The sequence below is a fragment of the Engystomops pustulosus genome, chromosome 2 (assembly GCF_040894005.1).
Source record: "Engystomops pustulosus chromosome 2, aEngPut4.maternal, whole genome shotgun sequence".
NCBI classification, from domain to species: domain Eukaryota; kingdom Metazoa; phylum Chordata; class Amphibia; order Anura; family Leptodactylidae; genus Engystomops; species Engystomops pustulosus.
Genome location: NC_092412.1, coordinates 264507529 through 264526765, shown reverse-complemented (window position 1 = coordinate 264526765; position 19237 = coordinate 264507529). Strand labels below are relative to the sequence as shown.

General features: G+C 47.3%; 1 protein-coding gene across 4 annotated transcripts; it reads right to left on the bottom strand.

Moving 5' to 3' along the window:
* Nucleotides 1–11262: 11262 nt before the first annotated feature.
* On the bottom strand, nucleotides 11263–18735 carry LOC140119718 (uncharacterized). Of its 4 annotated transcripts, none has more exons than XM_072139061.1 (3): nucleotides 13675–18735; nucleotides 11788–11863; nucleotides 11263–11708 (listed from the first exon to the last, which is right to left on the bottom strand). In XM_072139061.1, the coding sequence occupies exons 1-3, from the start codon at nucleotides 13854–13856 to the stop codon at nucleotides 11403–11405; spliced, it is 564 nt and encodes a 187-aa protein (XP_071995162.1). In that variant the 5' UTR covers nucleotides 13857–18735; the 3' UTR covers nucleotides 11263–11402. The 4 variants fall into 3 exon arrangements, 1 of the variants encoding a protein (XP_071995162.1); XR_011853421.1 differs by having other exon boundaries at nucleotides 11263–11863; nucleotides 13675–14774; nucleotides 14934–18735; XR_011853419.1 differs by having other exon boundaries at nucleotides 11263–11863.
* Nucleotides 18736–19237: the final 502 nt, after the last annotated feature.

The following is a 19237-nucleotide window of genomic DNA, read 5'->3' as shown; positions in this document are numbered from 1 at the left end:
TACAGTCTATGAGGATGAGGAGTACACAAGAGCTTACAGTCTATGAGGATGAGGGGGGACACAAGAGCTTACAGTCTATGAGGATGAGGGAGAACACAAGAGCTTACAGTCTATGAGGATGAGGGGGTGACACAAGAGCTTACACTCTATGAGGATGAGGGGGGACACAAGAGCTTACAGTCTATGAGGATGAGGGGGGATACAAGAGCTTACAGTCTATGAGGATGAGGGGAGTAACACAAGAGCTTACAGTCTATGAGGATGAGGGGAGACACAAGAGCTTACAGTCTATGAGGATGAGGGGGGATACAAGATCTTACAGTCTATGAGGATGAGGGAGACACAAGAGCTTACAGTCTATGAGGATGAGGGAGACACAAGAGCTTGCAGTCTATGAGGATGAGGGGGTGACACAGGAGCTTACAGTCTGAGGATGAGGGGAGGACACAGGAGCTTACAGTCTATGAGGATGATGGGGACACAAGAGCTTACAGTCTATGAGGATGAGGGGGGACACAAGAGCTTACAGTCTATGAGGATGAGGGGGACACAGGAGCTTACAGTCTATGAGGATGATGGGGACACAAGAGCTTACAGTCTATGAGGATGAGGGGGTGACACAAGAGCTTACAGTCTATGAAGATGAGGGAAGACACAAGAGCTTACAGTCTATGAGGATGAGGGAGAACACAAGAGCTTACGGTCTATGAGGATGAGGGAGGACACAAGAGCTTACAGTCTATGAGGATGAGGGAAGGACACAAGATCTTATAGTCTTGAGGATAAGGGGGTGACACAAGAGCTTACAGTCTATGAGGATGAGGGAGGACACAAGATCTTGCAGTCTATTAGGATGAGGGGGGACACAAGAGCTTACAGACTATGAGGATGAGGGGGTGACACAAGAGCTTACAGTCTATGAGGATGAAGGGGGGAGACACAAGAGCTTACAGTCTATGAGGATGAGGGGTGACACAAGACCTTACAGTCTATGAGGATGAGGGAGGACACAAGAGCTTACAGTCTATGAGGATGAGGGAGGACACATCAGCTTACAGTCTATGAGGATGAGGGAGGACACAAGAGCTTACAGTCTATGAGGATGAGAGGATACAAGATCTTGCAGTCTACTAGGATGAGGGGGGACACAAGAGCTTACAGTCTATGAGGATGAAGGGGGGAGACACAAGAGCTTACAGTCTATGAGGATGAGGGGTGACACAAGACCTTACAGTCTATGAGGATGAGGGAGGACACAAGAGCTTACAGTCTATGAGGATGAGCGAGGACACAAGAGCTTACAGTCTATGAGGATGAGGGAGGACACAAGAGCTTACAGTCTATGAGGATGAGGGAGGACACAAGAGCTTACAGTCTATGAGGATGAGGGAGGACACAAGAGCTTACAGTCTATGAGGGTGAGGGGGGATACAAGAGCTTACAGTCTATGAGAATGTGGGGGGGACACAAGAGCTTACAGTCTATGAGGATGAGGGAGGACACAAGATCTTACAGTCTAAGAGGATGAGGGGGGTGACACAAGAGCTTACAGTCTATGAGGATGAGGGAGTGACACAAGAGCTTACAGTCTATGAGGATGAGGGAGGACACAGGAGCTTACAGTCTATGAGGATGAGGGAGGACACAAGAGCTTACAGTCTATGAGGATGAGGGAGGACACAAGAGCTTATAGTCTATGAGGATGAGGGGGGATACAAGAGCTTACAGTCTATGAGGATGAGGGAGTAACACAAGAGCTTACAGTCTATGAGGATGAGGGGAGTAACACAAGAGCTTACAGTCTATGAGGATAAAGGGGTGACACAAGAACTTACAGTCTATGAGGATGAGGGGGGCACAAGAGCTTACAGTCTATGAGGATAAAGGGGTGACACAAGAACTTACAGTCTATGAGGATGAGGGGACACAAGAGCTTACAGTCTATGAGGATTATGGGGAGACACAAGAGCTTACAGTCTATGAGGATGATGGGGACACAAGAGCTTACTGTCTATGAGGATGAGGGGGTGACACAAGAGCTTACAGTCTATGGGGATGAGGGGGTGACACAAGGGCTTACAGTCTATGAGGATGAGGGAAGGACGCAAGATCTTATAGTCTTGAGGATAAGGGGGTGAAACAAGAGCTTTCAGTCTATGAGGATGAGGGAGGACACAAGAGCTTACAGTCTATGAGGATGAGAGGATACAAGATCTTGCAGTCTATTAGGATGAGGGGAGGACACAAGAGCTTACAGTCTATGAGGATGAGGGGGTGACACAAGACCTTACAGTCTATGAGGATGAGGGAGGACACAAGAGCTTACAGTCTATGAGGATGAGGGGGGATACAAGAGCTTACAGTCAATGAGGATGAGGGGAGTAACACAAGAGCTTACAGTCTATGAGGATGAGGGGGACACAAGAGCTTACAGTCTATGAGGATGAGGGGGTGACACAAGAGCTTACAGTCTATGAGGATGAGGGGGTGACACAAGAGCTTACAGTCTATGAGGATGAGGGGGAGACACAAGAGCTTACAGTCTATGAGGATGAGGGGGAGACACAAGAGCTTACAGTCTATGAGGATGAGGGGTTGACACAAGAGCTTACAGTCTATGAGGATGAGAGGACACAGGAGCTTACAGTCTATGAGGATGAGGGGGGACACAAGAGCTTACAGTCTATGAGGATGAGTGGGGACAAAAGAGCTTACAGTCTATGAGGATGAGGGGGACACAAGAGCTTACAGTCTATGAGGATGAGGGGGTGACACAAGAGCTTACAGTCTATGAGGATGAGGGGGGACACAAGAGCTTACAGTCTATGAGGATGATGGGGACACAAGAGCTTACAGTCTATGAGGATGAGGGGACACAAGAGCTTACAGTCTATGAGGATGATGGGGACACAAGAGCTTACAGTCTATGAGGATGAGGGGGACACAGGAGCTTACAGTCTATGAGGATGATGGGGACACAAGAGCTTACAGTCTATGAGGATGAGGGAGGACACAAGAGCTTACAGTCTATGAGGATAAGGGGGACACAAGAGCTTACACTCTATGAGGATGAGGGGGGGACACAAGAGCTTTCCGTCTATGAGGATGAGGGAGGACACAAGATCTTACAGTCTATGAGGATGAGAGGATACAAGATCTTGCAGTCTATTAGGATGAGGGGAGGACACAAGAGCTTACAGTCTATGAGGATGAGGGGGTGACACAAGAGCTTGCAGTCTATGAGGATGAGGGAGGACACAAGAGCTTTCAGTCTATGAGGATGAGGGAGGACACAAGATCTTACAGTCTATGAGGATGAGAGGATACAAGATCTTGCAGCCTATTAGGATGAGGGGAGGACACAAGAGCTTACAGTCTATGAGGATGAGGGGGGTGCCACCAGACCTTACAGTCTATGAGGATGAGGGAGGACACAAGACCTTACAGTCTATGAGGATGAGGGAGGACACAAGAGCTTACAGTCTATGAGGGTGAGGGGGGATACAAGAGCTTACAGTCTATGAGGATGAGGGGAGTAACACAAGAGCTTACAGTCTATGAGGATGAGAGGATACAAGATCTTGCAGCCTATTAGGATGAGGGGAGGACACAAGAGCTTACAGTCTATGAGGATGAGGGGGTGACACAAGAGCTTACAGTCTATGAGGATGAGGGGTGACACAAGAGCTTACAGTCTATGAGGATGAGGGGGACACAAGAGCTTACAGTCTATGAGGATGAGAGGGCACAAGAGCTTACAGTCTATGAGGATTAGGGGTTGACACAAGAGCTTACAGTCTATGAGGATGAGGGAGGACACAAGAGCTTACAGTCTATGAGGATGAGGGGAGGACACAAGAGCTTACAGTCTATGAGGATGAAGGGGTGTCACAAAAGCTTACAGTCTATGAGGATGAGGGGGTGACACAAAAGCTTACAGTCTATGAGGATGAGGGGTGACACAAGATCTTACAGTCTATGAGGATGAAGGGGTGTCACAAGAGCTTACAGTCTATGAGGATGAGGGGGTGACACAAGATCTTACAGTCTATGAGGATGAGGGGGTGACACAAGATCTTACAGTCTATGAGGATGAGGGGGTGACACAAGAGCTTACAGTCTATGAGGATGAGGGGGTGACACAAGAGCTTACAGTCTATGAGGATGAGGGGGAGGACACAAAAGCTTACAGTCTATGAGGATGAGGGGGTGACACAAGAGCTTACAGTCTATGAGTATGAGGGAGGACACAAGAGCTTACAGTCTATGAGGATGAGGGGGGGACACAAGAGCTTACAGACTATGAAGATGAGGGGATACAAAAGAGCTTAAAGTCTATGAGGATGAGGGGGGGCACAAGAGCTTACAGTCTATGAGGATGAGGGGGTGACACAAGAGCTTACAGTCTATGAGGATGAGGGGGTGATACAAGAGCTTACAGTCTATGAGGATGAGGGGAGACACAAGAGCTTACAGTCTATGAGGATGAGGGGCAACACAAGAGCTTACAGTCTATGAGGATGAGGGGGGATACAAGAGCTTACAGTCTATGAGGATGAGAGGGGACACAAGAGCTTACAGTCTATGAGGATGAGGTGGTGACACAAGAGCTTACAGTCTATGAGGAGGAGGGGGTGACACAAGAGCTTACAGTCTATGAGGATGAGGTGGTGACACAAGAGCTTACAGTCTATGAGGAGGAGGGGGTGACACAAGAGCTTACAGTGTATGAGGATGAGGGGGGATACAAGAGCTTACAGTCTATGAGGATGAGGTGGTGACACAAGAGCTTACAGTCTTTGAGGATGAGGGGAGACACAAGAGCTTACAGTCTATGAGGATGAGGTGGTGACACAAGAGCTTAGAGTCTATGAGGATGATGGGATGACACGGGAGCTTACAGTCTATGAGAAATAAGGAGGACACAAGAGCTTACAGTCTATGAGGATGAGGGGGGATACAAGAGCTTACAGTCTATGAGGATGAGGTGGTAACACAAGAGCTTACAGTCTTTGAGGATGAGGGGAGACACAAGAGCTTACAGTCTATGAGGACGAAGGGGAGACACAAGAGCTTACAGTCTTTGAGGATGAGGGGGTGACACAAGAGCTTACAGTCTTTGAGGATGAGGGGGCGGCCACAAGAGCTTACAGTCTATGAGGATGAGGGGGGGACACAAGAGCTTACAGTCTATGAGGATGAGGTGGTAACACAAGAGCTTACAGTCTTTGAGGATGAGGGGAGACACAAGAGCTTACAGTCTATGAGGATGAGGGGGGACACAAGATCTTACAGTCTATGAGGATGAGGGGGTGACACAAGAGCTTAGAGTCTATGAGGATGATGGGATGACACGGGAGCTTACAGTCTATGAGAAATAAGGAGGACACAAGAGGTAAAGAGCTTGTTTAATGGTCCAGATATTATTTATAAGGGAACAGTATAAAGTATATTAATAAATAACATTTTTCTGCTTGAACCAGTCATCAGCCGCATCTTATATACAAGGTGATCTTAGCTCATGAATTGGCCACAGGCCACGGCAGCGCAGTCCCCTGGTGGCTCAGTGTCCTGTACATCACAGGATGATTTGTGTATATGAGGTGTATAATATCTGTACATTATAGGGATACACAGGGTGCTACTTATTGAGCTGAATATTTTATGGCCGGGGCTCAGGGCAGACATTGGTCTTACTGCCAGATAAACAGTCTGTCTGGGCTGGGAGAAGAGTTACCAGGCTCGGTGCCCATGGATTATCTGACACTAGGAACAATCATCATAGATTCATTCCCACATTAATCCTCCCATCCAACCCAACAATTTCACTGCAGAGCATCTCCCCCCCCCCCCCCCCCCACCGACCATCACTTGTCACGAGGCAATGACTATCCTTCTCCAGAGTATTGCACCTACTGTTTGGACCTTTCAGATGATCTGAGGTGTTGGTGGATGAGGATACAATGGGGCAGATTTACTTACCCGGTCCATTCGCGATGCAGCGGCGCGTTCTCTGCGGTGGATTCGGGTCCGGCCGGAATTTACTAAGGCAGTTCCTCCGACGTCCACCAGGTGTCGCTGCTGCGCTGAAGTTCCCCGAGGCCCGCCGGAATGCCCTGAAGTTCACCGTTCTATTCCTGGTGAAGGTAAGCGCGAGTCCCGCAACACTTTTTTTTAAAATTAAATGCGGCGGTTTTTCCGAATCCGTCAGGTTTTTCCGTTCGGCCACGCCCCCGATTTCCGTCGCGTGCATGCCAGCACCGATGCGCCACAATCTGATCGCGTGCGCCAAAATCCAGGGGCAATACAGGGAAAATCGGCGCAAATCGGAAATATTCGGGAAACACATCGGGAAAACACGAATCGGACCCTTAGTAAATGACCCCCAATATATCCAGACAACATCTGAATAGAAGACGCTATGGAGGATGAGGCAGAACAATTCATGTGAGGAGAAACACTAATAGCAGTAAATATTGTAGGGAGTGAGAGGCTTTTATTGTCCCTGATTGTGATTTGGTCCATTGCTGCGGCGCCGCCAGCAGGTAAGATCTATAGAATGACAGAAATCCATGAAACACATTCAGAGAGAATCAATCTAGCATTATCTCTCAGATATTAAATGGTGGTCGGGGCTGCAAAAGTGTTTTTCCACAAGTAGATCCATAATCTTTTCTTATATGGTGTGATGTTTTGCCAACATAGAGATCTCCAGTAGAACATCATCATATAGAGACCTCCAGTAGGACACCATCATATAGAGACCTCCAGTAGGACATCATCATATAGAGACCTCCAGTAGGACACCATCATATAGAGACCTCCAGTAGGACACCATCATATAGAGACCTCCAGTAGGACACCATCATATAGGGACCTCCAGTAGGACACCATCATATAGGGACCTCCAGTAGGACACCATCATATAGAGACCTCCAGTAGGACACCATCATATAGATACCTCCAGTAGAACATCATCATATAGAGACCTCCAGTAGGACACCATCATATAGGGACCTCCAGTAGGACACCATCATATAGGGACCTCCAGTAGGACACCATCATATAGAGACCTCCAGTAGGACACCATCATATAGAGACCTCCAGTAGAACATCATCATATAGAGACCTCCAGTAGGACACCATCATATAGGGACCTCCAGTAGGACACCATCATATAGGGACCTCCAGTAGGACACCATCATATAGAGACCGCCAGTAGGACATCATCATATAGAGACCTCCAGTAGGACACCATCATCATATAGAGACCTCCAGTAGGACACCATCATATAGGGACCTCCAGTAGGACACCATCATATAGAGACCTCCAGTAGGACATCATCATATAGGGACCTCCAGTAGGACACCATCATATAGGGACCTCCAGTAGAACACCATCATATAGAGATCTCCAGAAGAACATCATCATATAAGGACCTCCAGTAGAACACCATCATCATATAGAGACCTCCAGTAGGACACCATCATATAGAGATCTCCAGTAGGACATCATCAGACATATAGGGACCTCCAGTAGAACACCATCATCATATAGAGACCTCCAGTAGAACACCATCATCATATAGAGACCTCCAGTAGGACATCATCATATAGAGATCTCCAGTAGGACATCATCATATAGGGACCTCCAGTAAAACACCAACATATAGAGACCTCCAGTAGGACACCATCATATAAAGACCTCCAGTAGGACATCATCATATAGAGATCTCCAGTAGAACATCATCATATAGGGACCTCCAGTAGAACACCATCATCACATAGAGACCTCCAGTAGGACAGCATCATATAGAGATCTCCAGTAGGACATCATCATATAGGGACCTCCAGTAGAACACCAACATATAGAGACCTCCAGTAGGACACCGTCATATAGAGACCTCCAGTAGGACACCATCATATAGAGATCTCCAGTAGGACATCATCATATAGAGGCCTCCAGTAGAACACCACCATCAGGTGTCCCTGCTGTGCTGAAGTTCATCGGAATGCACTGAACTTCACCTAGCCGGGCCGGGTGCAGGTAAGCGCGTGTCAAGCGGCCCTTTTTTTAAAAAAATGCGGCGGTTTTTCCGAATCCATTGGGTTTTCGTACGGCCCCCAATTCAGTCGCGTGCATGCTGGCACCGATGCACCACAATCCGATCGCATGCGCCAAAAATCCCGGGGCAATTCAGGAAAAAAAAAAATCCGCGCAAATCGGAAATTTTCGGATAACCCGTCGGAAAAACGCGGGCCCTTAGTAAATGACCCCCAATGTTTTTTCCCCCATAATCTGTGATATTTTTGCTCTCCAGAAAGGAATCCAGGCCTCTCTTGAACATGTACAACTAAAATGCATAACAACCTCCTGCGCCTGAGAGTTCCATAGTCTCACTGCTCTTACAGTGAAGAACCTTTCTCTATGAACATGGTAGAACCTCCTCTCCTCTAGGTGTAGAGGATGTCCCCTGTCTATGGTGATGGTAGAACCTTCTCTCCTCTAGGTGTAGTGGATGCCACTGTCTATGGTGATGGTAGAACCTCCTCTCCTCTAGGTGTAGAGGATGTCCCCTGTCTATGGTGATGGTAGAACCTCCTCTCTTCTAGATGTAGAGGATGCCCCTTGTCTATGGTGATGGTAGAATCTCCTCTCTTCTAGATGTAGAGGATGCCCCTTGTCTATGGTGATGGTAGAATCTCCTCTCCTCTAGGTGTAGAGGATGCCCCCAGTCTATGGTGATGGTAGAACCTCCGCTCCTCTAGGTGTAGAGGATGCCCCCTGTCTATGGTGATGGTAGAACCTCCTCTCCTCTAGGTGTAGAGGATGCCCCTTGTCTATGGTGATGGTAGAACCTCCTCTCCTCTAGGTGTAGAGGATGCCCCCAGTCTATGGTGATGGTAGAACCTCCGCTCCTCTAGGTGTAGGGGATGCCCCCTGTCTATGGTGATGGTATAACCTCCTATCCACTAGGTGTAGAGGATGCTCCCTGTCTATGGTGATGGCAGAACCTCCTCTCCTCTAGGTGTAGATGATTCCCCCTGTCTATGGTGATGGTAGAACCTCCTCTCCTCTAGGTGTAGAGGATGTCCCCTGTTTATGGTGATGGTAGATCCTCCTCTCCTCTAGGTGTAGAGGATGCCCCTGTCTATGGTGATGGAAGAACCTCCTCTCCTTTAGGTGTAGAGGGTGCCCCCTGTCTATGGTGATGGTAGAACCTCCTCTCCTCTAGGTGTAGAGGATGCCCCCTGTCTATGGTGATGATAGAACCTCCTCTCCTCTAGGTGTAGAGGATGTCCCCTGTCTATGGTGATGGTAGAACCTCCTCTCCTCTAGGTGTAGAGGATGCCCCCTGTCTAGGGTGATGGTAGAACCTCCTCTCCTCTAGGTGTAGAGGATGCCCCCTGTGTATGGTGATGGTAGAATCGCCTCTCCTCTAGGCGTAGAGGATGCCCCCTTGTCCTCGTCAAAGGCCTAGGTATTAAAAGATCTTTGGAGAGATCCAAGATGGAGCCAAGATAGGCTGCCTGTACACGCTCCTGCAATCTTTCTCCTTTCCCCTGTGGGGGACCCGGACAATAAGGAGGGTTCCTGATGGGAATATGGGTAGGTATATGGTGAACTGTTTGAGTTAATTTGGCGGGAAGAATTTTCCCGCTCTTTGTTTTGTCACCTGGGCTGAAGTCTACCCGGAGTCAACAAGCACTTGATTTGTTGGTGTCAAAGGTCAATGGGTCGCTGTCACTGGGGGATCTTTTCTTCTGTCCCTTGGTGGCAGGGATTCATTGGCTATTAGTAAGCAACATCTGACCGTGTTGTTTCTTCTGGACCATGGATGCTATTCAGCAGCGTTTTGGGACAACCGATGCAGCATGGGTGGCTTATCAGCTTACAGACCTGCTTCCTTCAACTTTGGCTTTTCCTCTGGCCCTCACCCAGTTCGCCGGCTCCTTGTTCATGCTGGCTCTCCAGTCAGCAATGAAGTCGACCATCTGGCTTTTCTCCTGCTGACTCGCCTTCTATAAGTGCAGATCGCACTACCAGATCGAGGGCGGGGCGCACGGCCCCTTCCCTCTCTGGCGCTGGTTCCCATCGCTCTCCTGCAGGACCTGCAGCCACTCCGGGTAGCGCGACTCTTCCTGTGTTGGCGCCACCTGGTTTCCGGCCCGACGCTGCTGTTTCCTCTCCAGCTGGAATGCAGGAGCAATCAAGCAGTACTGTTGTTTCCGGCCTGTAGTATACTTCCGGTTCGGCTCCCTCTCCGGCTCTCCTGGCAATGGACGATTCCTTCCCTGTTGGCTGCCTGAGTTCTCTGGGTGTTCCTGCCTCGACTACTCCAACAGCCGTTTTGGTTCCTAGGTTGGCTGGGCCTGCGCCTGCATGGACGCCTGCAAAACGGAAATATTCGGGAAATCCGACGAAAGTGCTGCGTTCGGACCCTAAGTAGGAAGCTTATAAGAGTTTTGGAGGTCTGTGTTGGGATTATTATGATTAGGTTTTCACTTTTAATCCAAAATTTTATAAAAAAAAATGCATCAAAAATAATTTCATGCAAAAGACAATAAAAAACTGTAGATTACACCTATCAAGGCCAGTTATCAAGCAGAAGTGAAAGTATGTGACTGAAACATAGCATAAACGTCAATTATACCATTGGTGTATCACAAATTGAGTGGTTTTGTCCTACCATGGTTCAGACGTTTGTCCGCTCAGACCGGTGGGTAGTGAGGGGCACACGGAGCTACCTGTCCCTATGTACAACCCTTTAACTCCCGCCCTCACAAGGGCAGTCCACATCTGTCCTTGTCAAATTAACACATGCCCCCTGTCAGCGTCACCTTTCCCTGACGCGTTTCATCTCCCGACTCATCAGAGGGATAGTTACTGGAATCCACGTCCTTTACTCTAGCTTGGCGTGAAGATAATATGTAGTGGCATGCAGATATGAAACGTTAGCTGTGCGTCCAGATTCACAAATAGAAAACTACACATCTCCTGACCATGTGGTAGACCCCGAGATCTAGTTTGCAGGCTGGCCGTATGTGTCGGGCCAGAAAAAAAGGAATTAGTCTCACCGGTAATTCAGTTTCCATAAGTCCACCATGACGGCCCCCTGGAGGTTGCTTCCCCTTCCTCTGTAGGGAAAGGGAATTGAGAGCATTAAAAGGCCCCACCCTCAACCTCCCACCAGTGTTAATCAAATAACTACACCGGCATAGGATCCAACTCAAATTTATTCAGTACGTTAATTTCACATACATAGATAACATAAAACTTCTTATACAAGCGGGAGGGAAAAAAATAGGGCCGTCATGGTGGACTTATGGAAACTGCATTACCGGTGAGACTAATTCCTTTTTTCCATATCGTCCCCCATGACGGCCCCCTGGAGACCAAATTATGCCCAGTCAGGGAGGGACCACAGCCTGAAGTATTTTCTGCCCGAAGGCCAGATCTCTGGAAGATAGAACATTAAGTCTATAGTGCTTAACAAAGGTAGTATTTGAGCTCCATGTGGCAGCTTCACAAATCTCTTCAATAGAGGCTCCCCCTCGCTCCGCCCAAGATGTAGACATAGCCCTAGTAGAATGGGCTTTAACTGAAAGCGGTAGGGGAACACGCTTGACCTTGTAGCATCCTTTAATGGCTTCAGAAATCTATCGTCTAATTGTGGTTTTTGAAGCTTTCTTGCCTTTATGTTTTCCTGCAAATTGAATGAACAGATTTAAATCCTTTCTCCAAGGACCAGATGCTTCAAGATAATTAAGCACTGTACGCCTTACATCCAACAGATGCCATTTCTCCTCCATAGGCCTTCTTGGATGCTGGCAAAAAGTTGGTAAGACAATCTCTTGGTTCCTATGGAAATTAGAGACATTAGAAATTAGAATTCTGTCAAGCTTAAGCGTAATCCTATCCTCAGATATAGACAAATAGGGTTCACAGATAGACAAGGCTTGCAACTCACTTAACCTTCTAGCCGATGTGATGGCTATAAGGAAGGCAGTCTTTAAAGTTAAGAGACGCATGTTAGAGTCATTTGGCTCAAAAGGGTTCTCAGTTAGGGCGTCTAAGACTAAAGATAAATCCCACTGAGGGGATGACTCTTTAATAGTAGGACGTAAACGTGTACAGGCCTGGAAAAATCTTTTAACCCCTTAAGGACGCAGGGTTTTTCGGCCGATTTCTCGCTCTCCAACTTCAAAAATCCATAACTTTTTCATTTTTCCGTGTAGAGACCTGTGTGAGGGCTTATTTTGTGCGTAACAAATTTTACTTTCCCGTGATGTTATTTATTTTAACATGCCGTGTACTGCGTAGCTGAAAAAAAATTCCAAATGTGGAAAAATTGAAAAAAAACGTCACGTGCGTCACGTTCTTGTGGGCTCAGTTTTTACGACTTTCACTCTTCGCTCCAAATAACACGCCTACTTTATTCTCTGGTTCGGTGCGATCGCGGTGATACCAAATTTATATAGGTTTTATTGTGTTTTAATACATTTTCAAAAATTAAACGAATGTGTACAAAAAAGAAAAAAAATTTTTTGCCATCTTCTGACGCTAATAACTTTTTCATACTTTGGCGCACAGAGATGTGTGAGGGGTCATTTTTTGCGAAATGAGGCGACGTTTTCATTGCTACCATTTTGAGGTCTGTGCGATATTTTGATCATTTTTTATTTCATTTTTTATGTTATGTAAAAAGGTGTAAAAGTCGCATTTCGGACATTTGGGCGCCATTTCCCGTCTCGGAGGTCACCGCCGGCCGTAACCGTTTTTATATTTTGATAGATCGGGCATTTTGGGACGCGGCGATACCTAATATGTTTGTGATTTTTACTGTTTATTATGTTTTATATCCGTTCTAGGGAAAGGGGGGTGATTTGAACTTTTAATATTTTATTAATTTTTTTTATGTTTTAAACTTTTTTTTTCTTTTTTTTTTCACTATCTTTTAGACCATCTAGGGTACATTAACCCTAGATGGTCAGATCGCTGCTACCATATACTGCAATACTTCTGTATTGCAATATATGGCATTTTTGCAGCACATTCATTACAATGAGCCACTGGCTCATTGTAACGAATCTGCAGCTGCCAGATAGCCTCGTGTCAAAAGAAGACACGAGGCTACCATGGCAACCGATCGCCGCCCCCCGATGACGTTCGGGGGCGTGGCGATCGAAAAAAAGATGGCGGCGCCCGCGCGCCGCCGTCTTTTAAATGCCGCCGGCGACTTTGCCGGCGGCAACGGGGGGGTTAATAGCCGCGATCGGTGCTAGCACCGACCGCGGTTATTAGCGGTGGGGGTTTTATGCATTTTGCAAAAACCCCCACCTTTGTATGAAGAGGACTCAGCCCGTGAGCCCTCTTCATACACTCCTTATACCTCTGCGCCGTAGAGCTACGGCGCAGAGCGTTAAGGAGTTAACCCACCTGTGTTCTGCAAGTGCGGTGTCATAGAATGCACTCAGGGCCGAGACCTGGACTTTCAAGGTGCTAGGTCGAAGACCCTTTTCAAAGCCGTCCTGTAGAAAATCAAGGATTTGACATACATTAGGAGAATCCTGATTAGGCATATCCTTAGACCAGGAACAAAACTTCTTCCATATTTTAAGATATATGGCATGAGTTACTGGTTTCCTACTATTTTTTAAGGTCTTAATTACCTTATATGATAGTCCCTTCTTTTCAAGAAGGCACTTTCAGGATCCAGGCTGCCAATTTTAGAAACCCTGGGTTCAGATGCAGGACTGGTCCCTGATGTAGAAGGTCTGGCCTCTCGGGAAGAATGAATGGAAGGTCCACTGCTAACTTCTGAAGAATTGGGAACCAACTCTTCTTCGGCCATAAGGGTGCGACCAGGATAAGACTGGCTGGATTGATCAACAGCTTCTGCAGCACCTTGCTTACCAACGGGATTGGGGGAAAAGCATATACCAGATCTTGGCTCCAGACCTGTGAGAATGCATCCAGCCCCCAAGGGGCCTCTCTTTAGGTGAGTATAACTTCTCTACCTCGCAGTTCTTCCTTGAGGCAAACAGATCGATGGCTGGTAATCCCCATCTTGAAATGATCTCCTGAAAGACCTCCTCGTTCAGACTCCACTCGTGTGGAAGGATCTGAGATCTGCTGAGATAATCCGCCACTACATTTTCTGAGCCCTTCAGATGGATGGCTGAAATTGAGCGAAGATTCTCTTCCGCCCATGAGAATATTTTCTGGGATATTTTTAGCAGTTCCCTGGATCTGGTTCCGCCCTGCCTTTTTAGATAGGCAACCGTAGTGGTATTGTCTGACATTATCTTTATGTGACGCCCTTTCAAGTCGTCGGTGCAGGCTTCCATTGTCTCCAGGACTGCTCTCAATTCTCTTTAGTTTGAAGAGACTTGTTTTCTCTCCCGGGACCAACGGGAACATATTTTCCCGGCAGGAGAGCTCCCTAACCGGAACTGCTGGCATCCGTCTTAATCTGGATTAATGGCCACTGTATCCATTCCACTCCTCTTTGAAGATTCCTGGGACTCTTCCACCAATCTAGCGATTTTTTCACTTTTGGAGGAATGACCAGTGACCAGTGCAAATGGTGATGATTTCGGTCCCACTTTGAAAGGATCCAGGATTGTAAGGTCCTTGAGTGGCTTTGGCACCAGGCCACACTCTGAATACATGATGTCATGGTCCCCAGCAGACTCATCGCTGTCCGAACTAACACCAACCTCTTCTTCTGGAAATTTCTGATCTTTCCAAGAAGTTTGTCCGCTTTCTCCTGTGGAAGATAGGAGGTTTGAGTTACAGAGTTCAGGGATACCCCTAAAAATTCTTTTATGTGACTTGGGGTCAAGTCTGATTTTTCTAGATTTATGATCCATCCCAGGGATTGCAATATCTCTATTGTTGTCTTCTTCTGATTCTCTATGTGACTTACCGAGTCTTCGATTAACAGGAAGTCGTCTAGGTAAGGTACCACGAAGATCTCTTCTGTTCGAAGATATTTCACTACCTCTGCCATGACCTTGGTGAAGATCCGAGGAGCTGAAGAGAGACCAAAGGGTAATGCGATAAACTGAAAATGAAACTCCTCCCCTGAGGGTGACAACACTGCAAACCGTAAGTATCTCTGTGACTCTGGATGAATGGGTACATGGTAGTATGCATCCTTGAGGTCCAGGGTGCATAAAACTGCATTGTGAGATATTAAAGGGGTGGCAGATTTCACTGACTCCATTTTGAATTTGGCATATGCTACCCATTTGTTCAAAAATTTCAGGTTTGTGATTAATCTGAAGGTTCCATTTGGTTTTTTTTTATCAGGAATAAGGGAGAATAATGGCCCATACCTTTTTCTTCTTGGAGGACTGGACTGGTCACGTTCAGCTTCAGCAGACCGGAAACCTCTTCCCAAAGCAGACCTGTTAGTTTGTGTGAGGATTGCCTGGATAGAACAAATCGGTGAGGGGGTGGTGATACAAACTCTATAAAATAACCGTCCCTGATTATTAAGAGTACCCACTTGTTTGAAGTTATGTTCTCCCATTGGGGGTGAAAATTTTTCAATCTTCCCCCCACTCTGGCGTCATTGCCGTTTTTCTTGCTTATTTGTGGAACTGAAGAGGAACTGTTTGCTTCTTCCTCCTCTGGATGTATTCCCAAATCCTTGTCTCCATGTTTGTCTGCCCTTAAATCTCTGCTGATCTCTGGTTGAGCGAAAGCCACGAAAAAACTGTTTCTTTGTTTGTTGCTTCGCTTCTGGAAACCCTTTCTTACTGTCAGCTGCTTTATCTAGGATATCATCCAGCTCTGTGCCAAACAAAAATTCCCCCAAAAAAGGAAGGCTACACAACTTAGCCTTGGAACGCACATCTCCTGACCACTGCTTAAGCCAAAGTGCTCTTCTGGTTGCAATTGACAATGCGGTTTCCCTTGCGGAAAAACGGATAGTCTCTGCCGATGCGTCCGCTAGAAAAGCTGCTGCTGACTTCCGTAGCGGGATGGAATCTAGAATCTCTTCCCTAGACGTACCTTCTCTAAGGTGATCTTCAAGCTGTCTTAACCAAAAGAAAAGAGTGCGAGAAACTGAGGTAGTTGCAACATTGGTTTTAAGAGTCGCCATAGAGGCCTCCCATGCTTTTTTAAGTAGACAGTCTGACTTCCGATCCATAGCATCCTTTAACTGGGTAGAATCCTCAAAGGGTAAATCAGTTTTTTTAACAACTTTGGAAATGGGAACATCAACTCTGGGCACATTATCCCAAATTTTCGTCTCCTCCGGGTCAAATAATAAACGGTTCCTAAATTCTTTGGGGATTGTTAAACGTCTTTCTGGGTCTTTCCACTCATCCAAAACAAGATCTTTCAGATTTTCAATGATTGGAAAAACTCGCACTTTCTTCCTTCTCAAACCTCCAAACAATTCGTCAACCACTGACCTCTCTTCTACTGTGTCCTCAATATTTAAGATATCTCTTAATGCTTTAATAAGCCCATCCATATCTTCATTTGGAAAAAGATATTTAGGGTCATTGGGTACGGATTGTTGCATGATATCAGACTCCTCAATATCCTTTTCATATGAACATGAAGGTTGCTCATCATCAGTATCTACACATACAGGATTTCCTCTGACTTTCTTATGCGGCGGACTTCTAGAAGCTTTAATCTCCTCACGCATCACAACTCTTAATTCATCCATAAATGAAGATTTCTCTTCTATTAATATCTTGTCCAAACAATCCTTGCACAAGCTCTTTTTATATGACACATCAAGTTTTGTATTACACATCTGGCAGCGTTTAGACGGTGCCTTTTTTGGTCTCTCCTTGGTCTCTCACATTCCTTAACTTTCTCTTTGACAAACATGTCCTTCTCCTAATTATAAAAACACAAAACACAGGAGTGATGCTTAATTAAAAAGCCGACTCCCAAACACAGCATATAGTGCCAGCAAACATTGGCGTTCAGCCAGACGTCCTACTCACAGAACCCAGGGATATGGAACGATTTTCAGCCTCCTCTGCCATCTTGTGGTTTTTTTATACCTGCCGCCGGCGTCTGCCGTCATCTTCCGCGGCCTGTCCCCTAGGTCGTGACGCTGAGGCCTCTGACGTCAGTTCCGGTGAAACCGGAAGTGACGTCGCGCACTGAGGAGGCGCTATGTGCCGGCTGCCGCGGACGAGCCGTAGAGCTGCCGGCACCTGCCCGATGGCAACCGGAGCCTGAGGACCCCAAGTAGGACTCCCTAAAGAGGCCGGACGAGGGAAGCCCCGGGGGAACAGGCACCCACGAGGGGTACGCGATTCCACCTCCCCCCCCCTCCTGGAGGCGAGAGAGGTTTTTACTCTCAATCCTATCTCTGTAGGAACAGGAAAAACACTGGTGGGAGGTTGAGGGTGGGGCCTTATAATGCTCTCAATTTCCTGTCCCTACAGAGGAAGGGGAAGCAACCTCCAGGGGGCCGTCATGGGGGACGATATGGAAAAAAGTACTTCCGCCTATTTAAATTGTTAGGCCCGCCTACACTTCTCTGTGATTGGGCACACCTCCTTAGCCCTTCAATCCTATAATCCAGCCGTCACCCTCCACACACAAGTGCGGCGGGCCGCAATGTGAACACCTGCTGTGACGGACCGCAGTATAAACAGCCTGGCTCAAAGTACAGCGGAAGCGTGCATCCGTGGTTAAAGTAGGAAGATTATATGGACGCCTCGCCTTAGAGACGCTAGTATGGCAGAGCCTCTCAGCAGGCAATCGACAGATTATAGACGCAGGACATCGTACAGACATCTCGAATTATGCGAGTAGATGGAGTAAATGCTCCAACATAAAATCAATCAGAGTTCAAACCTACAGAGGAGAGTGGTTGTATAGTCCGGTATCACAATATCATCCGCTAGACACACAATAAATCATCTCCAACACCATAGGTATCACTTGTTCAAAACTGCATCAGAATCAAGCAGTGCTTATACAGGGATCTCTTCCACAGAATTTACAAAAAGGATGTAAATGTATGTTGATCGTTGAAGCCCTTGGGTAGGATGGGGTCTAGTTTAAAAATCTACCTTGCCTCCCCCTGGAGGATCATCCTATCCCAGTCAACTCCACGCTCCGGGTATGGGACCTTATCAATCCCCATAAACCGTAACGCAGTTGCATCGCCATTGTGATGCGTCCACAAATGATTACATATTGGTTTATCCCTTTTGTGGGTGATGTCCCCGAGGCGTTCCCCAATTCTTATGCGTAGCTCCCTGAACGTCTTCCCTACATATTCCAATCCACACCCACGGGTAGTTTTTTAGATGACACCAGTGCTCTTACAGAAAGTCTCTGATATTGAACTGTTCGCCCGTGCTGTTACTTATGAAAGTTTTTCTGTCTGGATGTAAGGGCATGCTATACAGCCCCCACACTTAAAACTCCTCAAGAACCGCCTTTCCAACCACATGCCTTTAGGTTTAGGGGCTATATAGTGGCTGTTCACTAAGCGGTCCTGAATGGACAGGGCTTTGTGGAAAGTTATTAACGGGGTATGATGCAGCAGATCTTTTACATCGGCATCCATAAATAAAATATGCCAGTATTCTTCAAGAATTTTACGAGCCTCCCCAGCCCCATTATCAAAGGTGGCTGTACTCTCTGTCTCTTCTCTCCCCTCGCGCACTCCGTCTCTTCCCTCTCAGTCTCTCCTCTCACTCTCCCCTCGCGCACTCCGTCTCTTCCCTCTCACTCTCCCCTCTCACTCTCTGTCTCTCCCCTCGCTCTCTCTATCTCTCCCCTCGCTCTCTCTGTCTCTCCCCTCGCTCTCTCTGTCTCTCCCCTCGCTCTCTCTGTCTCTTCCCCCGCTCTCTCTGTCTCTTCCCCCGCTCTGTCTCTCCCCTCGCACTCTCTGTCTCTTCCCTTGCACTCTGTCTCTACCCTCGCACTCTGTCTCTACCCTCGCACTCTGTCTCTCCTCACACTCTCTGTCTCTCCCCTCGCTCTCTGTGTCTCCCTCGCTCTCTGTGTCTCCCCTCGCTCTCTGTCTCTCCCCTTGCTTTCTGTGTCTCCCCTCGCTCTCTGTCTCTTCCCTCGCTCTCTGTCTCTACCCTCGCTCTCTGTCTCTCCCCTCGCTCTCTGTCTCTCCCCTCGCACTCTGTCTCTCCCCTCGCACTCTCTGTCTCTCCCCTCACGCTTTCTGTCTCTCCCCTCACGCTTTCTGTCTCTTCCCTCGCACTCTCTGTCTCTTCCCTC